This window comes from Hemitrygon akajei, chromosome 5, assembly GCF_048418815.1.
Source record: "Hemitrygon akajei chromosome 5, sHemAka1.3, whole genome shotgun sequence".
In the NCBI taxonomy this organism is placed as follows: Eukaryota; Metazoa; Chordata; class Chondrichthyes; order Myliobatiformes; family Dasyatidae; genus Hemitrygon; species Hemitrygon akajei.
Window position 1 is genome coordinate 188247425 of NC_133128.1, and position 17700 is coordinate 188265124.

General features: G+C 40.0%; 1 protein-coding gene across 1 annotated transcript in view; it reads right to left on the reverse strand.

Annotated features, from left to right (window-relative positions):
* Positions 1-575: 575 nt before the first annotated feature.
* The window catches only part of itgb5 (integrin, beta 5), a 139085-nt gene continuing 121960 nt past the window's right edge, over positions 576-17700 (reverse strand). Inside the window, exons 12-15 of the mRNA XM_073047518.1 lie at positions 17448-17548; positions 14870-14989; positions 12805-12971; positions 576-5551 (exon numbers count right to left, since the gene is read on the reverse strand). Coding sequence (XP_072903619.1) covers positions 5456-5551; positions 12805-12971; positions 14870-14989; positions 17448-17548 — 484 coding nt within the window. The 3' untranslated portion in view covers positions 576-5455. The remainder of the gene's footprint in view (positions 5552-12804; positions 12972-14869; positions 14990-17447; positions 17549-17700) is intronic.

A 17700-nucleotide genomic window follows, 5' to 3' on the forward strand; every position in this document is an offset into this window, starting at 1 on the left:
TAGGAGATGCAAGGCAGGAAGTAATAAGTTCAGTATTATATGTGTAACACCTCCAAATTGACCACAGCCTTGTCATAGGGTTTGGAGGCTTGCATGCCTCACTAACCTGGAGAGCTATGCTGGCTGGAGTCAGGGCTTTATGCTTTGGCTCTTGGTAGGGTCACCCATGTCAAACAGGTCAAAGGGCTGAGGCCAGACTAAGAGTGATCCACTGGTTCTGGTTTTGGGGTTTAGCTCAGGGCTAACAATCCTGATTGGTAAAACAAAACTGTTACAGAAACAGCAGTGAAGACTCCTTCTACATCTGACTGTGACAGTATTCCTGAGACTCCACCCAGGACTTGTAAGGCTGACGGTATTGAAAACCAAGAGGAAGCTACAGGCATGATGAAGAAAGCCCTGAACAAAGATGGAGGACCTTCATTGCTACCCTAAACACCAGTGGTGTAACAGGCAGCTGGGATATGTGTAACAGTAATTACTGTTCCAGAAGAGGCAAGAGAAAGGATTAATGACATTTAATGAACAAAAATGTTAATTTTAAATTATAAAAGTACTGAAAGTCACAGAGAAAATTCTTTACATGGACTTGTTTTTATTGCATAACTTCCAAAAGCAGTTTTGATTATTGTAAACATTTTCAGTAAATCTTATACTGAAAGAGCTGTAAAGCAGATTTGACTGTAATTTCTAAAGAGAAAATCAAATAGATGTGCGAGGGGGAAGATTCTATGTACCAAAGGGAAATTATCACACTTTTTTCAAAGAACCAACACACAGTTAGTAAATGACCTTCTCCCATACAATATAATTTCAACATCTTTTAAAACCTAAGAGTTTTAATTGAAGATAAAAAGACAATCTGTATAATTTTTTTATCAGAATTTCTTCAAAGGAGCAAAAGTGGTATGACAGCTGAGGAGTTGAAAGTGGAAAAAAAATACCCACTTTATAAATGAATATGGATTCTTCCAGCACTATTTCTAGTCGTATACACTCTGCATAACTATAAAAGCCTCAGCCTCTCTGTTATTGTCCAAGGAAAGTATGTTTCCTTTACTAATCTTAAACCCTGAATATCCCTCCAACGTAAATAAAACAAGCAGCACCTTATTGGTGGTGAAGTTTCAGGAGATCTTTTCCAAAGTTTATTTTCCTTGGAATTGCCATCCTCACCCAATATCCTAAAGTTGTCAAATTTTATCTGAATATAAGACGTCAACATCAGGATTTTGGGGCAGGCCTGGATCTACACTGTCATTGTTTAAGAGTTCAAAGCGCAGGGCAGAGGATTGGGGCTGATTGTGCATCTCTTTCATTGGTGATACTAATCCCTCTCAAAATCCATTTTTTACTTAAGATTCATTTGCATTCTTTTAAATTCCACTGAGCACAGGTCCAATCGATTCATTCTGTCCTGATAGATTATATCTGTAATCTCAAGAATTGATGCCGCATGCCTCCTACAAAAGTCCATCCCTATTTATGTAAAGCCCCAAGCTGCATGCATGTTGAGTGTACTATCACTAAACCCCTGCACATTTACAATCATACTAACTCCACTACTCCAAAAAACCTTGTGGAAAAAAATTAAATTTATTAAACTTCCTGCACTGTGAACATACAATCCAAACTCACTAATTTCTGACCACCTGACAAAATGTTTTCATTTTCTTCATATCAAAGCAAACCACCAATCTTTGTAAGTTATCCTCCATTTGCTATATTTTTGCTCTTTGCCTCTTTAAGGACACTTTGCAAGCTCTTCACAATTCACTTTCCTACCTATCTTGTATTCACAAAGTTTACATTCCTCTCTATCAGTTCACTTAAGTCATTATTTATTTACTTATTTGAGATACAGCACAGAATAGGCCTTCCGGCCCTTTGAGCCACGCCGCCCAGCAACCCCCGATTTAACCCTAGCCGAATCATGGGACAATTTACTATGATCAATCAACCAACCGATAGGTGTTTGGACTGTGGGAGGAAACCGGATCACCCGGAGGAATCCCAGAGTGTCGCAGGGAAAATGTACAATACCTCCTTACAGGCGGTGGTGGGATTTGAGCCCCGGTCGCTGGCACTGTAAGTGAATGTAATTGGATAGGCTCCAAATATTAATTCCTGGAGCTTCTCATTAGTAAAACCTACCAGAAAGTGATCTTTTAATGTCTATCCATGCAAATATATTACCTTCAACCCCAGCCTTTGACGAGTGTTAGCTTAACAATTTCCTTCTGGAAGTACAGGTATAACATCAACTAATCCCCCTCCCCTTACCTACACTCATAGTTATATCCTTTAAAAACAACTAAACACAACTTTCTTTTCATACAGAAAATACTGGGAATACTCTATGCAGAAGCATCTCTACCAAAGGAGGTATAAAGTGCTCCGTCTCTACGCTAGCCTGCAGGTCACCCTTGGACAAGGTTTAGCACCTGCTTAGTCCCTCGACCAGGGTCATGTGAAGTCATGGGGGCAGGTGGTGGATGGTTGTATGAGCAGCTGGTGCAGATCACAAGTCCTGGTTATGTGATCACTTGACACTAGGCAGACGATCTCTGAAGAGTATTGATAATGGCTGGGGTCACCCGTTTTGTAAAGACACCTCCTAGATGAAAGCAATTGCAAACCACTTCTGTAGAAACATTTGCTAAGAACAGTCATGGTCATGGAAAGACCCTGATCACCCACGTCTTAAGACACAGTACATAACGAATGAAAATACTCTATGTAGAATACGCAGCAACTGGGGAGAGAGAAAAAAAGAGCTAATGGTTCTGATGGAGGGAAAATTATATGAAACATAACTATTTCTCTCTTCACAGCTGTTGCCCGACTTAATGACTATCCACATTGTTTTCTTAAATTTCAAATTTACAGCACACAAGTTTTTAGTTTAATGAAAAGTAAAACAATAATGTCTAATATCTTTATAGTCACCAAGTTACCATGTTATTATTATTCAATTTCAATATTTTCATAACTACTTGTGTTCCTCTCACTCCTTTACTAAATAAAGTTCCTAAGATATATGTAGGTTACTTTTCTCCTTTGCTTTTATAATTTTAATTAGCTGTTCAAGTCTTCACAACTGCCTAAATATGTTAGAAAACATATTTTCTTAAGATGATTAGCTAAAGATATTAATTCTATCCTCAGGCATTATCAGCCAAGTATAACTTTAAAACTTTACTTAAAAATAAATCTGCTGATTCCTGCCATCCCAAAATTCTATTATACTTGTACCAGCACTTATACTCCAACCAATAAATAGCATCAGGTTATAAAAGAAACACTTTGAGAGATAGTATGTGTTATCACAAGAGAGTCAAGCCTCCACATTAGTTGATTAACTGCAGTACTTTTGAAAGTGCAATTCTTGTGCTACAATAGCTTTACAAATACAAATTGCTCTATAACTATAGTGGAAAAATGGTTCAAAAAGTCCAAGGCAGTTCACGTCATGAAAATAGAACCTCTTCCAGGGCTTCTATTTATATATATATATTTTTACTTCGCATGTGAAAGCTAAGTAACATTATCAAAATTATCATCTTTTGGGTTCAAATCTGCAACTTCCCAAAAGTATTTATAATTCAGTCTGTAGCAAGTACAAATGTTATATGGTATAAAACTGCATGTTGGTAATAAACTGAGTGCATTCTGAATGTGAGAGGGTCGTTACATCTGCAGATCAGGCCCATCAACATGACAGGGAAAAGATGAACACATGCAGACATCCCACTAGCAACAGACACTGCAATTTTAGTGTTCAGATTTGCCCCAACCCACAAGGTAGTTAGTTACTTAAAGTGAAAAACTGAGGAAAGAGTTGGTGGTGTGGGGGAGAGGGCAGGAAGGGGTTGTGGGGAAGGGGTGTAGCCTTGAACAGAAGTAAGGTTGTAATACCAGTGGCTTGGGTCATTTTGCAGAATATTAAAATACCCTTTTCTCTTAGGCAGGCAACTGTGTCCATCCAAAGTGGAGGCAAAGCAGATTGGAAATAATCCAGGGACGTTAAACATCCCAACTCCATAGAGGTTTACGTCAGTTTTTGTTTTTCTGCACCCAATGCCACTGAAGATCTGCCAATATTTCTTCAATATCAAATTTTCGCTTGATCTACATCGTTCAGGCAATATTTTACATTATCTTTAGACACTTCCCAGAAGGTGGCAATGGCAAACCACTTCTGTAGAAAATTTGCCCAGACCACTCATGGTCATGGATTGAGACAGATGGAAGGCCATAATTACCTACGTCACACGATGATGACCTTTAAAAGTGGTAACAGTATAGGTTGGCTAAAATACCTGAACACCTGTTCAATTCTGGGGTAATATGCTTACTTCTTTGTTATACTAAAAAATATTTTTCATAGGATTAATGTAGCCAACTATCCTAAAAACCTCCCATAATGCACTCAAATTTATCAACTCATGACAAAGCACATACTTTCTTTCCTCCCCGAATAAAGTTGCAACTTGAATCTTCAGCAACACATAACTAAACATCAAGTCCAATGAACTAGTTTCTTCATGAACGTTAGTCAATAGTTCTAAATAAGAACTTGTGCATCGTTTTCTCTGAATTATGGGCATTGTCATAATTCAAAGTGTGCGGCCTGGAGACGGGCCGCCCGCCCGTGATCCACTCCATTTCTCGCTGATTAAAACATTGAGGAAGATTGAAATCAACGAGGATGAGAGCAGAAGGCGAGCCTATGTTTGACCGGTCTCTCTCTCTCTCTCTCTCCTTTACATTTGCTGCTCCTGGAGGAAGGTGCCTGCATTTGGCTGGAGCCTTGGATCTTGGTCAAGGTTTAATCGATTCGGTTTGTGGATTGGACTCTGTAGTTCACGTTATGATGTGTTTCTGGTTATTCTTTTTTTGTAGTTGTTTTCTGTGATTTTGATCGGGACGGACTGTCTCTGCAGCCTGCAGTCAATGTACAGCACAGTGCTAATTGGACTCAACTGAACATTCCTAGAATCTTGCAATGTCTTGTGGTTTAATCTTTTACATTATGTGTTTTTCACTGTTTGTGCAATTTGTTCTTTTTTTGCACGTTGGGTGTTTGATGTTTTCTTTGAACAGGTTCCATGGTATTTCTGTGTTTTGTGTCAGTCAACGGGAGAACTAATCTCAGGGCTGTATACTGCATACATACTTCGATAATAAATGTACTTTGAATCTTATCCAAATTTAATTTCTGCATAGAATGGGGTTCCCAACCTGGGGTCCACGAACCTCCTGATTAATGGTATTGGTCCATGGCATAATGAAGGTTGGGAACTCCTGGATTAGATGGACATAATTTCAGTCACGTTCCTAGATATTAGTCTGCCCGAGGAAGATCGGCAGTTTCCAGTTGCTAGATTCAATGATGCAATCCCAGTCAGGTACTAATTCATGGCACAGATAACAATGTAGTCTTGCTCACAACTCAGTCAATTATTCCGTTGTAAGATTTGTTATGCATTGTCGGAAGAATTTCCACAGAATGAATGGTGATGGCTGGCCTGTACAGTGGGTTGGTTGCCTGCAATGAAAGGGAAGATTTTAAGAATGAGATATTAAATTTTATTGCAGCAGTTTTTTTCTCCCCCGCCAATACTGCTGCATCAATTAATAAAACTTTTCCTGTTCAGTAGCATTTAGTCTTGGGAACTTCCAGCAGCTCGGCAGCCTATTCTACTCTTTTCTCCCTTGTTCTGATCTAACTACATCCGTGCTATTTTCTCAGACTTTACTTAGACCATAAGACAAAGGAGCAGAAGTCAGTAATTCGGCCCATCAAGTCTGCTCCACCATTTCATCATGAGGTGATTCAATCTCCCCTTTAGTCCCATTCCCCACCTTCTCACCATAACCTTTGATGCCCTGACTACTCAGATACCTATCAATTTCTGCCTTAAATACACCCAATGACTTGACCTCCACTGCCGCCCGTGGCAACAAATTCCATAGATTCACCACCCTCTGGCTAAAATTTTTTTTTCGCATCTCTGTTCTGAATGGGCGCCCTGCAATCCTCAAATCATGTCCTCTCGTACTACACTCCCCCACCATGGGAAACAACTTTGCCACGTCCACTCTGTCCATGCCTCTCAACATTTGAAATGTCCCTATGTTACTTAGGGTTGAGTATTCCCTGTACTTTCACTCCTTATGCCAATAAGACTTCTTGAATTTCCTAATAAATTCAATAGTGTCTTTCTTGTACTTTTTGCTACTTGCTTGACCTCTATCAGGACAGCGTCCAGATTCACCTCAAAATCAAGGTGATCCAGCTTGTTCTGTCTTTCCTGATAGTTATAACCAGGTCTTGTCTTTGTGATTTTTTAAATTTTGCAACTACTTTAATGCCTTAAGGTCATCATAGCTGGGGGGGGGGGGGAGGGTAATGGGGACATGCTATCACTACCTATTAAATGCTTCAAATAGCCTCTGATAATCAAGTCCAGCTCCCGGCTTTCACATGTGGCTTAGCTAACTAAGCCTAGTGGAACTGTTTCTACTGAGAGGAGAAAGAAGAAGGGACACAGGCAGCTTACCAGTGCCTTAAAACCAGTTACCTTGGGCAGATGGGGCTCAGCAGCCATGGGTGGCAGATCAGCTAGAAAAAGGAAAACTCCCATCTCAATTCTCCACTGCCTTGTGGCTATATCCACTTATGGGGAAGGCTTAGATAGATAGATAGATAGACAGATAGATAGATAGATACTTTATTCATCCCCATGGGGAAATTCAACTTTTTTTCCAATGTCCCATACACTTGTTGTAGCAAAAATAATTACATACAATACTTAACTCAGTAAAAAATATGATATGCATCTAAATCACTATCTCAAAAAGCATTAATAATAGCTTTTAAAAAGTTCTTAAGTCCTGGCGGTTGAATTGTAAAGCCTAATGGCATTGGGGAGTATTGACCTCTTCATCCTGTCTGAGGAGCATTGCATCGATAGTAACCTGTCGCTGAAACTGCTTCTCTGTCTCTGGATGGTGCTATGTAGAGGATGTTCAGAGTTATCCATAATTGACCGTAGCCTACTCAGCGCCCTTCGCTCAGCTACCGATGTTAAACTCTCCAGTACTTTGCCCACGACAGAGCCCGCCTTCCTTACCAGCTTATTAAGACATGAGGCGTCCCTCTTCTTAATGCTTCCTCTCCAACTTGAGGAGTAACCTCAAGGAAAAATACGGAGCTGGATTAAGGCAATCCTGCGTTGAGTTCAACATTGACTGGCAACTCCTGTGATGCTGCTGGTGCCAGTATCTGCCATCCCTTTGGATTCACCAGCTGCGCGGAGAAGGGGGAGCCTGCCGTATGGGTAACAGCTTGCTCTCCATACTGTATTGCCCTGGCTTGACTATCATGTAGACAGCTGAGACGCAACACCCATGGTCGACCCTTCCCAACAGGAGGGCCTCAGTTCCCCAGTATTTTATTGCAACTGTTCTGAACTAAATATTTCCCCAACCCCACATCAACAACTTGATTTATTTCTGAAGCTGGAGTCAAACTTGATAGGGTGTTTTTTGAGTTAGGACATACAGTTGGCCCTCCTTATCCGCAGGGGATTGGTTCCAGGACCCCCTGCAGATACTAAAATTCACAGATGCTCAAGTCCCTTATTTAACCTGTCTCAGTGCGCTGGTCTTTAGGACCCAGCGGAACCCCGGACTTTATTTAAAGTCTCCGTGAGGTGGACATTAGGACATGGCAGCACAGCTCTGAATCCGCAGTGTTTCTGTTCACAAAAATAATCATGATCGCGATTGAAAATAAGGTGGAAGTAATAAAGCAATTGGAAAGAGGTGAAATGCCATCGGTCATTGGAAAAGCATAGGCTACAGGCAGTCAATGATCGGAACAATTTTAATGGAGCATGTGAAAGGCCCTGCCCCGATGAAAGCTACAATTATTACTAAGCAACGCAGTGGTATAATTATTGAAATACATATGTTTCTTAAGTGTTTTATATGCATAGAAAGGTTAAATATGTACTATATACTAAGAAAAACGTTTGACTGATGCTAAATAATACCGGATGTACATGTTCCGATTTCAAATCCGACTTAAAGACAGACTCAGGAACGGAACTCATTAATAACCTGGGAACTGCCTGTACTTTAAAATCATTTCTAGATTACTTATAATACCTAATACAATGTAAATGCTATGTAAATACTTGTTATACTGTACTGTTTAGGGAATAATGTCAAGAAAAAATAGTCTGTACATGCTCAAGCAACAAGTGCTGGAGAGAGAACTTCCGGGTTTTCCCGATCCGCGGTTGGTTGAATCCGTGCATACGGAATCTGCGGATAAGGAGGACCGACTGTATAGCAAATAACTTCAGCCAGCAATCTTCAGATCTGAACATGGAATATAGTTTAAATTTAAAATGCAGATCTGGACAATGGGACCCTAGAGCTGTAAAAACAGCAGTTAATTGAAAACAGACAATGTTGTTTAACATTGTCTAAAGTGTGGGTGTGAAGAGGTGGTGTGAGAGTTATGTGTAGTTCAAAGGAAGCATTGTAAATATTGAATTGTCCTTTGATACTTAACATATAAAATGTCATGTAGTGTTGGGTGGAGCAGGCCTCAATATTGTGCCTGTTGTGTCTCATTTTGTCGAATAAAGAGTAAAGAGAATACTTTGTATCTATCAGCTACCTCTCTCTGGTGACTTTGTTCTCACAGCAGAACTATTTCACCCTAATTGTGACAACCAGCGGCCAAGACAAACAAACCCGCAGAGCTCCGTTTCCCATTTGCTTTACTATCTTGGTAATTTCACCCTAACGTCTTGTTCATAGCCAAAAAATGGAAGCGGTTCATTGAAATGAAGAAAAAAGACAACTCATCCAATAAACAATGAGTTTTTAAAAAAATACACAACTAATTGTAGGCAGCAGGATGGAGATACATCTCTACTGAAGGAGGTGTAAGATTCTCTTTCCTTTCGCTAGCCCCATTCTCCTGATCAGGGTCTTGTGAAGCCATGGATCAGGTGGTGCATAACCCAAGTCCTGGTTCTGTGACCACTGACACCAGGCAGAAAATCTCTGAGAATGGTGGGGGTAACCCAGAAGGCGGCAATGGCAGACACTCACGTGGAAAAACTTGCCCAGCACAATCTCGGTCATGAGACCATGATCATCCACATCACACAACGCAGCACATGATGACATAATAATGATGATGACACAATAAAAAGTCACTGATCATAGAAACAGAAAATCTACAACACAATATACGCCCTTCGACCCACAAAGCTGTGCCCAACATATACTTAGTTTAAAAATTACCTAGGGTTACCCATATCCCTCTATTTTTCTAAGCTCCATACACCTATCCAGGAGTCTCTTAAAAGACCCTATCGTATCAGCCTCCACCAGCATCGCTGGCAGCCTATTCCACACACTCACCACTCTCTGTGTAAAAAATTTACCCTTGACATTTCCTCTGTACCTATTTTCAAGCACCTTAAAACTGTGCCCTCTTGTGATAGCCATTTCAGCCCTGGGAAAAAGCCTTTGACTATCCACACAATCAATGCCTCTCATCATCTTATACACCTTTATCAGGTCACCTCTCATCTTCCATCGCTCCAAGGAGAAAAAGCAAAGTTCACTTAACCTATTCCTGCAAGGCATGCTCCCCAATCCAGTCAACGTCCTTGTAAATTTCTTCTGCGCTCTTTCTATAGTTTCCACATCCTTCCTAGTGAGGTGACCAGAACTGAGCACAGTACTCCAAGTGGGGTCTGACTAGGGTCCTATATAGCTGTAACATTACCTCTCGGCTCTTAAACTCAGTCCCACGGTTGATGAAGGCCAGTTGCACCATACGCCTTTTTAACCACACAGTCAAACTGTACAGCAGCTTTTAGTGTCCTATGGACTCAGACCCCCAAGACCCCTCTGATCCTCCACACTGCCAAGATGATCCTCCACACTACTAAGAATCGTATTACGTATTACACCAGAGCATAGTTTAAGTATAACGGACCACTGAACAATGAAGTGTGATTAAAGGCACAACACCAATTAGAACTCCTTCGTTGTAGGCATTGATCAGTATTTTAATGTCTGCTCGTAGAGTATTGGAGATGAAAATCAGTCTCACTCAGGCTTTGCTGATACTGAATGGAGAATAAGCAACGTCTTCATTACCAGCTTGCGTTACCACCCCATTTTACCACCACCTGTCCATGTCTAGCTGTTTCTTTCACCTTACACAGACTTGGTAAATATTCATGATTTCATTTTCAGTGATGTAAGTTACATACTGAGGAATGTGAAAAAGATGAGCTGGATCAAGAAAAGGATGATGTTGAATGCAAAGGTGAGGGAGCTGTTACTAACTAATCCATGAGAATGTGGCAATAATAAATTGCATGACCCTTACATCTCACACGGTACACATCAACCATAGGTAACAAATAAACATAGTGACCAATTGTTACAGAGAGCGCTTGGTAAATGCGCTCCGTAGACACACACACACACACACACAAACATTGTCTTGCCATTCAGCCATCATGCTGAGTGTGCACACTTCAATGTCTTTTCCCAGGTGTATTCTCATAATGCATTGGCTTTATGGTGCCTTTGCCACCAGACACAGTGGAATATTTAATTTATTTAGTAATGGAGATGTGTAAATGTGTATATATTGTTTGTATACTGTATTTAAGGTAGATACTTCTGTTTATTTTGTAATATGATTGTAACTACATTGTGGGGTACATCACATTCTAATTCATGTGTAGTCTTAAGTTAACTTTGTAGGTAATTAAAGATGGTATGTCCTGGTGCCTAAAAAAACAGGGCAGATCACTCTCAGTGCTAGAAGAGAGAGATTAGGCTGCCAGAAGTTCATACTGGAGAAAGTCTGGAGCTGTTATTGTGTTTTCTGGTAGATAACTTTTTGTAAATATTGGCAGGTTTTTCCCCCCACTATTTTCACTAGTTTTTGTAAGTTGATTTTTTGACACACTGAAAGAAATCCCTTGCACGAAAATACAAAGGGACTCCAGCCATTTTGCTTTCCTTTGCTCAAAGCCCATGTATCGTAACATCAGTTGTATTGTTCCATGTAGCACATGGGCCACATGCTAGGAGAAACGCCCACCTCACTACCACTTAAGGGATAATCATTGCTTTTCTACATTCATTCAAAAAAGCACAGCAAATTTCTGATAATCTACTATTCGGCTATTTGGAAATGATCCTGATGTTTACCATCTGAATCACAAAGTAATGTATCTCATGTTCCCCTAAGACTTGTATTTCTGTCGATTACTAGCTGTTTAAAATTAAAATAATATTCAGCTTATTTGCCCTCATGGTACCAAAATATTAGGCAGATATATCTTAATTCAAGCTCACTATTTCAGTCCTATCTAAATTCATTTTTGGGTTCCAATTACAATCACTAAACTTAGGGATTAAATCTTAAAGTCATCTCTTAATGCTTCAAACACACATAATTCTGGTTACTTGGAAATATTCCTGCATACACTATTCAGTTCTGAACTAACTGGTAACTGGGGACTCTGTCCATGGCCTCCTCTTTTACTCTCAGGGTGGAGGAGCACCACCTCATATTCTGTCAGGGTAGTCTCCAACCTGATGGCATGCACATCGATTTCTCCTTCCCCCCCTTTCCTCTTCTTCTATTCCCCTTTCTGGCCTTTTACCTCTTTTCACCTGCCTATTACCTCCCTCCGGGTCTGCTCCTCCTTCCCTTTACCCTGAGGTTCACTCTCCTCTCCTGTCCGATTCCTTCCTCTCCAGCACTTGCCCTTTGCCACCCGCCCGACTTCATCTATCACCTTCCAGCTAGCCTCCTCCTCCTCCCCCCACCTTCCATTCTGCTGTCTTTCCCCTTCCTTTCCAGTCCTGATGAAGGGTCTCATCTTGAAATATTGGCTGTTTATTCATTTCCTTAGATGCTTCCTGACCTGCTGAGGTCCTCCAGCATTTTGTGTATTGCTTTGGTTACTGGGGAGTTATCTACATCACAGACAGGCAGGTACAATATATCAGTTCCTTGATTTCTGCAGGATAATATGGGGATTGCCATTGTGTGGTGGAAACTCATCCAGAGTCTCCCTTTAATGTGTGTTTTAAAAAATTCTTTAAGGACAGACAGTAATTAAACTCATCAGCACCTTTCCCTGGCCTAGTAATATACCTGAAACTGTTATGCATCAGTTTTGCTTTCATTTGGCCTCTAGTATTTTGCTGGGACAAGATCCATTTGCACAAATGGTACTAGAGCTACTAAGGCTTTCCACCTGGTTCTGGTCCCTAATGTCATTTGCATCAATAATAGGCAAGTTCCTTAACCAGGATATCTGAAAACGTTCAGCCACAAAAAACAGTCACCGGTTTTCAGGTAGACATAAACTAGAATTATGACTGAATTTTGCTTTGGGCTGTGAAGGCACACCCATAGTACACAGTGCTCTGTATGTCATCTATGAGACACTAGACCCTTATCAAGGGAAGAAATGCTTTAACTAAACACACAATCTATTTTAAGTTGCACTAGGTGTCTGGTACGAGTCTCCTTTGCTACAAGGATTTAAAACATCTAATATAAAGCACCATGAATCAAAATGAAATGTGAATCAATTAGATACATATAAATTTTAGGCTCTGCGCGCAAAGCATATTAAGAACCTGCCAATGTTTTGTTGGTTCAGTTACTTTGGTATCAATTATTTATTTGTTAATTATTTTAATGAGGCACAACAAAAAAAATCTTACCATTTCGTATCTTGCTCTTGATCGTTCATTTTGAAATCTGGCAAATTCTCGTCTGTCATGAATAGTCACAATCAGTTTCCAAATGGCAAGCAAAGCAATACCCACTGCCAAAATACTACCAACCACTGCTATCAGTACGGTCATTGGATCGGTCTTACTTGCACAGTCTGTAAGAAGAGAGCAAGTCAGTAAATAAGATATTGGATGAAGAAGTGAATCTTATTCTGCAAATGCACATAACAAATTCGAGTATCATGCGAATGGTACCTTTTAATCTACTGCTAGTAACCTTTGCTGTGAAATATTACCATTATTATATAAAGCAGTTGTCAAGTAATAGTGAAAGTATTTGTCAAGATTAATGTAGAGAATGGATAGTAAATTAAGGCAATGAGAGATGACAAGTACACAGTGTCAAAGGGGTTAAATTTCCAGAAATTATTTTGTTGAAGAATAGAAGCCATTCCTAAAACTGTTGAAATTAGAAAATTGTAAGTAAGAAGCGCAGATGGGCAGTCTAATGGAAGAAAATCATTAGAAGAATATTGTGAATTGCCATAGGAGATAGTGATAAAGAAAAGGCAGGATAATATAGTCACAGATGTCTGTGGTGAATTTGATCTCAGCAATGTAAGTCTTTTATAAGATATGACAAATTTAGAGTTGATGAGGGAAAAGTTTTGAACATCATATTGGCAATAAGGGCAGTAAAAGCATGTTGGAGATGGCACAGAAATGAAGAATGATAGAAATTGCTATATAAACTGCAAAGTTAAGGAGACAGGGATAATGACAGGGACAGAGAAAATATTTACAAACATAGGGATGAGACAGCACAATGACTTGGTCAATCATTGGCAAAGAAGACAAGGAAACAAAACGTGGATTTAATGATAAATGAGTGAGTTAATGCACAACCAATAGCTGGCTCACGTTTCAGCAAATTCATTAGTACCTGTAGAAATCAATTATATTTCTACACAAAGGAAAACTGAACTTACGCAGCAAACAACGTGGACTGGGAATTTCAAATTAATTGTTATGGAGTGCTTATGTAGGGATTTTTAATTTCTTTTCACATTATAGACTAGGATGTCCATTAGCTTGGAAAGGCTGAGAACTTGCACTTAAATCTTATAACTTATAACAGTAGACAATAAGTTCAAGAGCTAGATATACCGTAGGGTGACACGATAGCGTTGTGTAGTACAGTGCTTTACAGTGCCAATAACTGCAGTTCAATTCCCGCCACTGCCTGTAAGGAGTTTGTACGTTCTGCCTGTGATCACAAGTGTTCCCTCCAGGTGCTCCATTTTCCTCCCTCAGTTTAAAGACTACTGGTTGATTGGTTAATTGGTCATTGCAAATTGTCCTGTAATTAAGCTAGGATTAAATCAGAGGATTGCTGGGTGGCTTGGCTCAAAGGGTTGATTCCGCGCTGTATCTAAATAAATAAATAAAAAATTTTTAAACTTGCAAGGGCCCCGTATCTAAGAATGGATGTGCTGGTAACTGAGAAGGCCCAGAGATAGTTTAGAGGATGATCCTGGAGTAAAAGGAGAAGTGTTTGAATTGTGGAGCTGACTTGATGGGCTGAATTCTGCTCTTATGTTGTAAATGAATTAACTTAGGGAAAACAATTTGTAAAGCAGAACAATGAGAAGCGGAGAAATTAAACGGAAGAGCCCAGCACTGTGCTGCTGTCACAGTCGAAGGAGCCGTACAGTCTAATAGTGAACAACCGTCTTGATCACTTCTGTTGTGATTGCAAGGCCTTGTGCGTGCCATGCCTGCTGGTGCTGTGTTTTGCACCTCGGCTCTGAAGTAACGCTGTTTCATTTGGCTGCATTCATGTATGATTCAATGACAATTAAACTTGAATTGAATTTTACTGAATCACCGCACAGTTACTGAATTCATGAACTTATTTCTTCTTACTTCAGTTTTTATTCTACACGTATTTCAAAATTGTCTGCTATTATGATGTTAGCATAATTCAATTAAAAAGTTAGTTAGAGAACAAGTGTGTGCATTAAAATATTAATGGCCCAAGAGAGCAACTAACCTGGTTCCTTCAGAGCAGTGAGGACAGATTTTCCACTAATATGTTCCGAGTAGGTAAACCTCATGACACAATCATTTTCTGTTTTATACAGGCACAGAACTGCATCCTTATCATCCGTGTCTAGAGGACAAGAATGGAAAATTATGCTCAGTCCTGTGGAATTTATCATGGCGTAGATCGAGTAGGTGGAGGTAGAAGATCCAGCAAATAAATAGTTACATAGAAGGTTCAAGAGACCAGATGGCCTACTGCTATGTTAGAACATATAAACAGTCAGTTCAAATGGCATATCATCAAGCAAGCTAAATGTTACCATTGTTTTCCCTAAAAGAATACCGCCTAAAAGCTACGGTCGTATCATAGTATCTCAAAGAATGTTATTTTTAATTTTTTTTACATGCCGTTGGTACAATTTCAGTTTCTTGCACAATTTTGTCAATTTCACATGAAGCATACTTTCTAGACAAACATCTGTAATTTATTCAAATTTCACAACATTATTTTGAAATATCAAAGACTAACATTCAGAAACAAAGTCAACAATCCTCATCGATGCCATAAGTTAAGAGGATTTTTCCAAATAATGCCAAATTTTAAATGCCTTAATCTTCAACCCAATTAAATGCTTTCAGCAAGAGACCAAAATCAGACATGTAGACTTGGCCCAATTAAGATTAAATTTCAGTTTCTGAGTATAAAGTGTTGTGATTCATTGTTATGCACCAACTAAGCGATTTGAATTGAACATTAGTACTTGCCTGCATTTACAAAGGAAAGCCCATGGGCCAGTATCATTGAGCTGATCGTGAGAAATGTTTTAATTCCCATTCCTGTTCCAACATTTTGGTCCATGGCCCCCTCCTGTGCCAAGATGAGGCCACACTCAGGGTGGAGGAGCAACACCTTATAATATTCCCTCTGGGTAGCCTTCAATCTGATGCTGTGAATATCGATTTCTCCTTCTCCTCCCCCCACACCTCTTCTTCTCCACTCTGACCTCTTACCCGTTCTCACCTGCCTGTCATCTCGCCCAGGGTCCCCTCCTCCTTCCCTTTCTCCTGTGATCCAGTCTCCATGCCTACCAGATTCTTTCCTCTCCAGCCCTTTATCTTTTCCACCCACCTGGCTTCACCTGTCACCTTCTGGCTATCCTCCTTCCCCTCACCCCACCTTGTTATTCTAGCATCTTCACCCTTCATTTCCAGTCCTGAAGAAGGGTCTCTGCCTACAGCGTCACCTCCCACTGAAGGTCCAATTTCAATAAAAAGAGAACAGATATACTCCAGATACGCTGGAACCATCTCCTGCCAAGCAAAACTGAAATTGAACAATTTTGTAAGATCTGCAGTCCCACACAGTAACATGTGTGGGGAACAAAGGTAAAGAAATTAATACTGGAGCTGGCTGGATGACCAGGAATAGTGACAGTAAAACAGAATGCGTGGCACAGTAGAGGTGAAAATCATGTTGATTACAAAATACTCAAAGGGGCAGCGAAAAGAGTGCGAAGCAACGAGAGAGCATGATTGAAATCTGGCAGCGTAGAATGGAATTCCAACAAATGTAGCCCTGTGTCAAGAAAAGGGCTATGAAGAGAAATGTGAATGATCAAAGACCAAAAAGAAAATGTTCTCAAGGAGGAGAAGACTAGCTATTTTACATCAAGTTCTAATTGTGTACTTTACATCAATTGTTCTGTATTTATTATTTCAATAATATTTCATTTAAATAATTAATTATGGGCTCTATGTAAAAATGCGTTAATTGCATACATCATCACATTACCACGTGACGCATGCCTCACTTAAAGTAAATTTGGAGTTAGACTTACAGTTCCGACTCTTGAATTCGTTTACTGTTTTGAAGTTACAAAACAGAACATCACTAAAGAAGATGATGCTCCTGGAGACCCAGGAAAGGAAGTACGTAAAAAAGGATAAAGAGAATACTGCAGAAAAGCTAGTCAAATATTAAGTGGATATATCGGCTGTCCCAGAGGTGTAGTGGTTAGCACAATGCTTTACAGTACAGGCAAACCAGGTACAATTCCTGTTGCTGCCTGTTCTCCCTGTGATCGCATGGGAGCTTTGATTTCCTGCCACAGTCCAGAGATGTACTGGTTGGTAGGGTAACGGTCATTGGAAATTGTACCGTGATTAGACTGGGGTTAAATCGAAGGGATCGCTGGGTGGCATGTCTCAAAGAAGCCGAAGGGCCTGTTTGGAGCTGTATCTCAATAATACGTATTCTTTCAATTAGATCAGGGAGAGGTGTGAGAGGAATGGAAGATTTCAAATGTTATGCCACTTGTCCAAAATAAAAGTATGTCGACTTGCCAGTGTGATTGCAACATACAGCTGGAATGGTCGCACAAAAACTGATTCACCCTAGACTGCTTGTGCTAAAGATGTTATAGATTTGTGGCTGTGTGCAGAACTTCCTTTTAGAAGTTCTGAATTGCAGAAGCTGGTTTGAGTTTTCAGAAGTTTTTGTAATGTTGAAGTATGGTCTATAAACAGTGGATTTGGGTTTCATTATTTCAAGTGGTTTTTATTTGTAGAAACAGAGATACACTTACTGAGGACATCGACCGTCAGGATCTCATCCTTGCACAGTTTCTGACAGGTCTGATTGTCAGCCAGTCTTCCGGAGTTAAACAACCTGCACTCGATACACTCCCTGTAACAAAGAAATATTTGTAATGCTTTTCACAATGCAGAATCCACCTTAACGAAACAGTCGTTTGTTTGTTATGCGCTGTGCTATATGAGGTGGACAATCATGATCTATCCATGACCATGATTGTTTTTGGCAAATTTTTCTACAGAAGT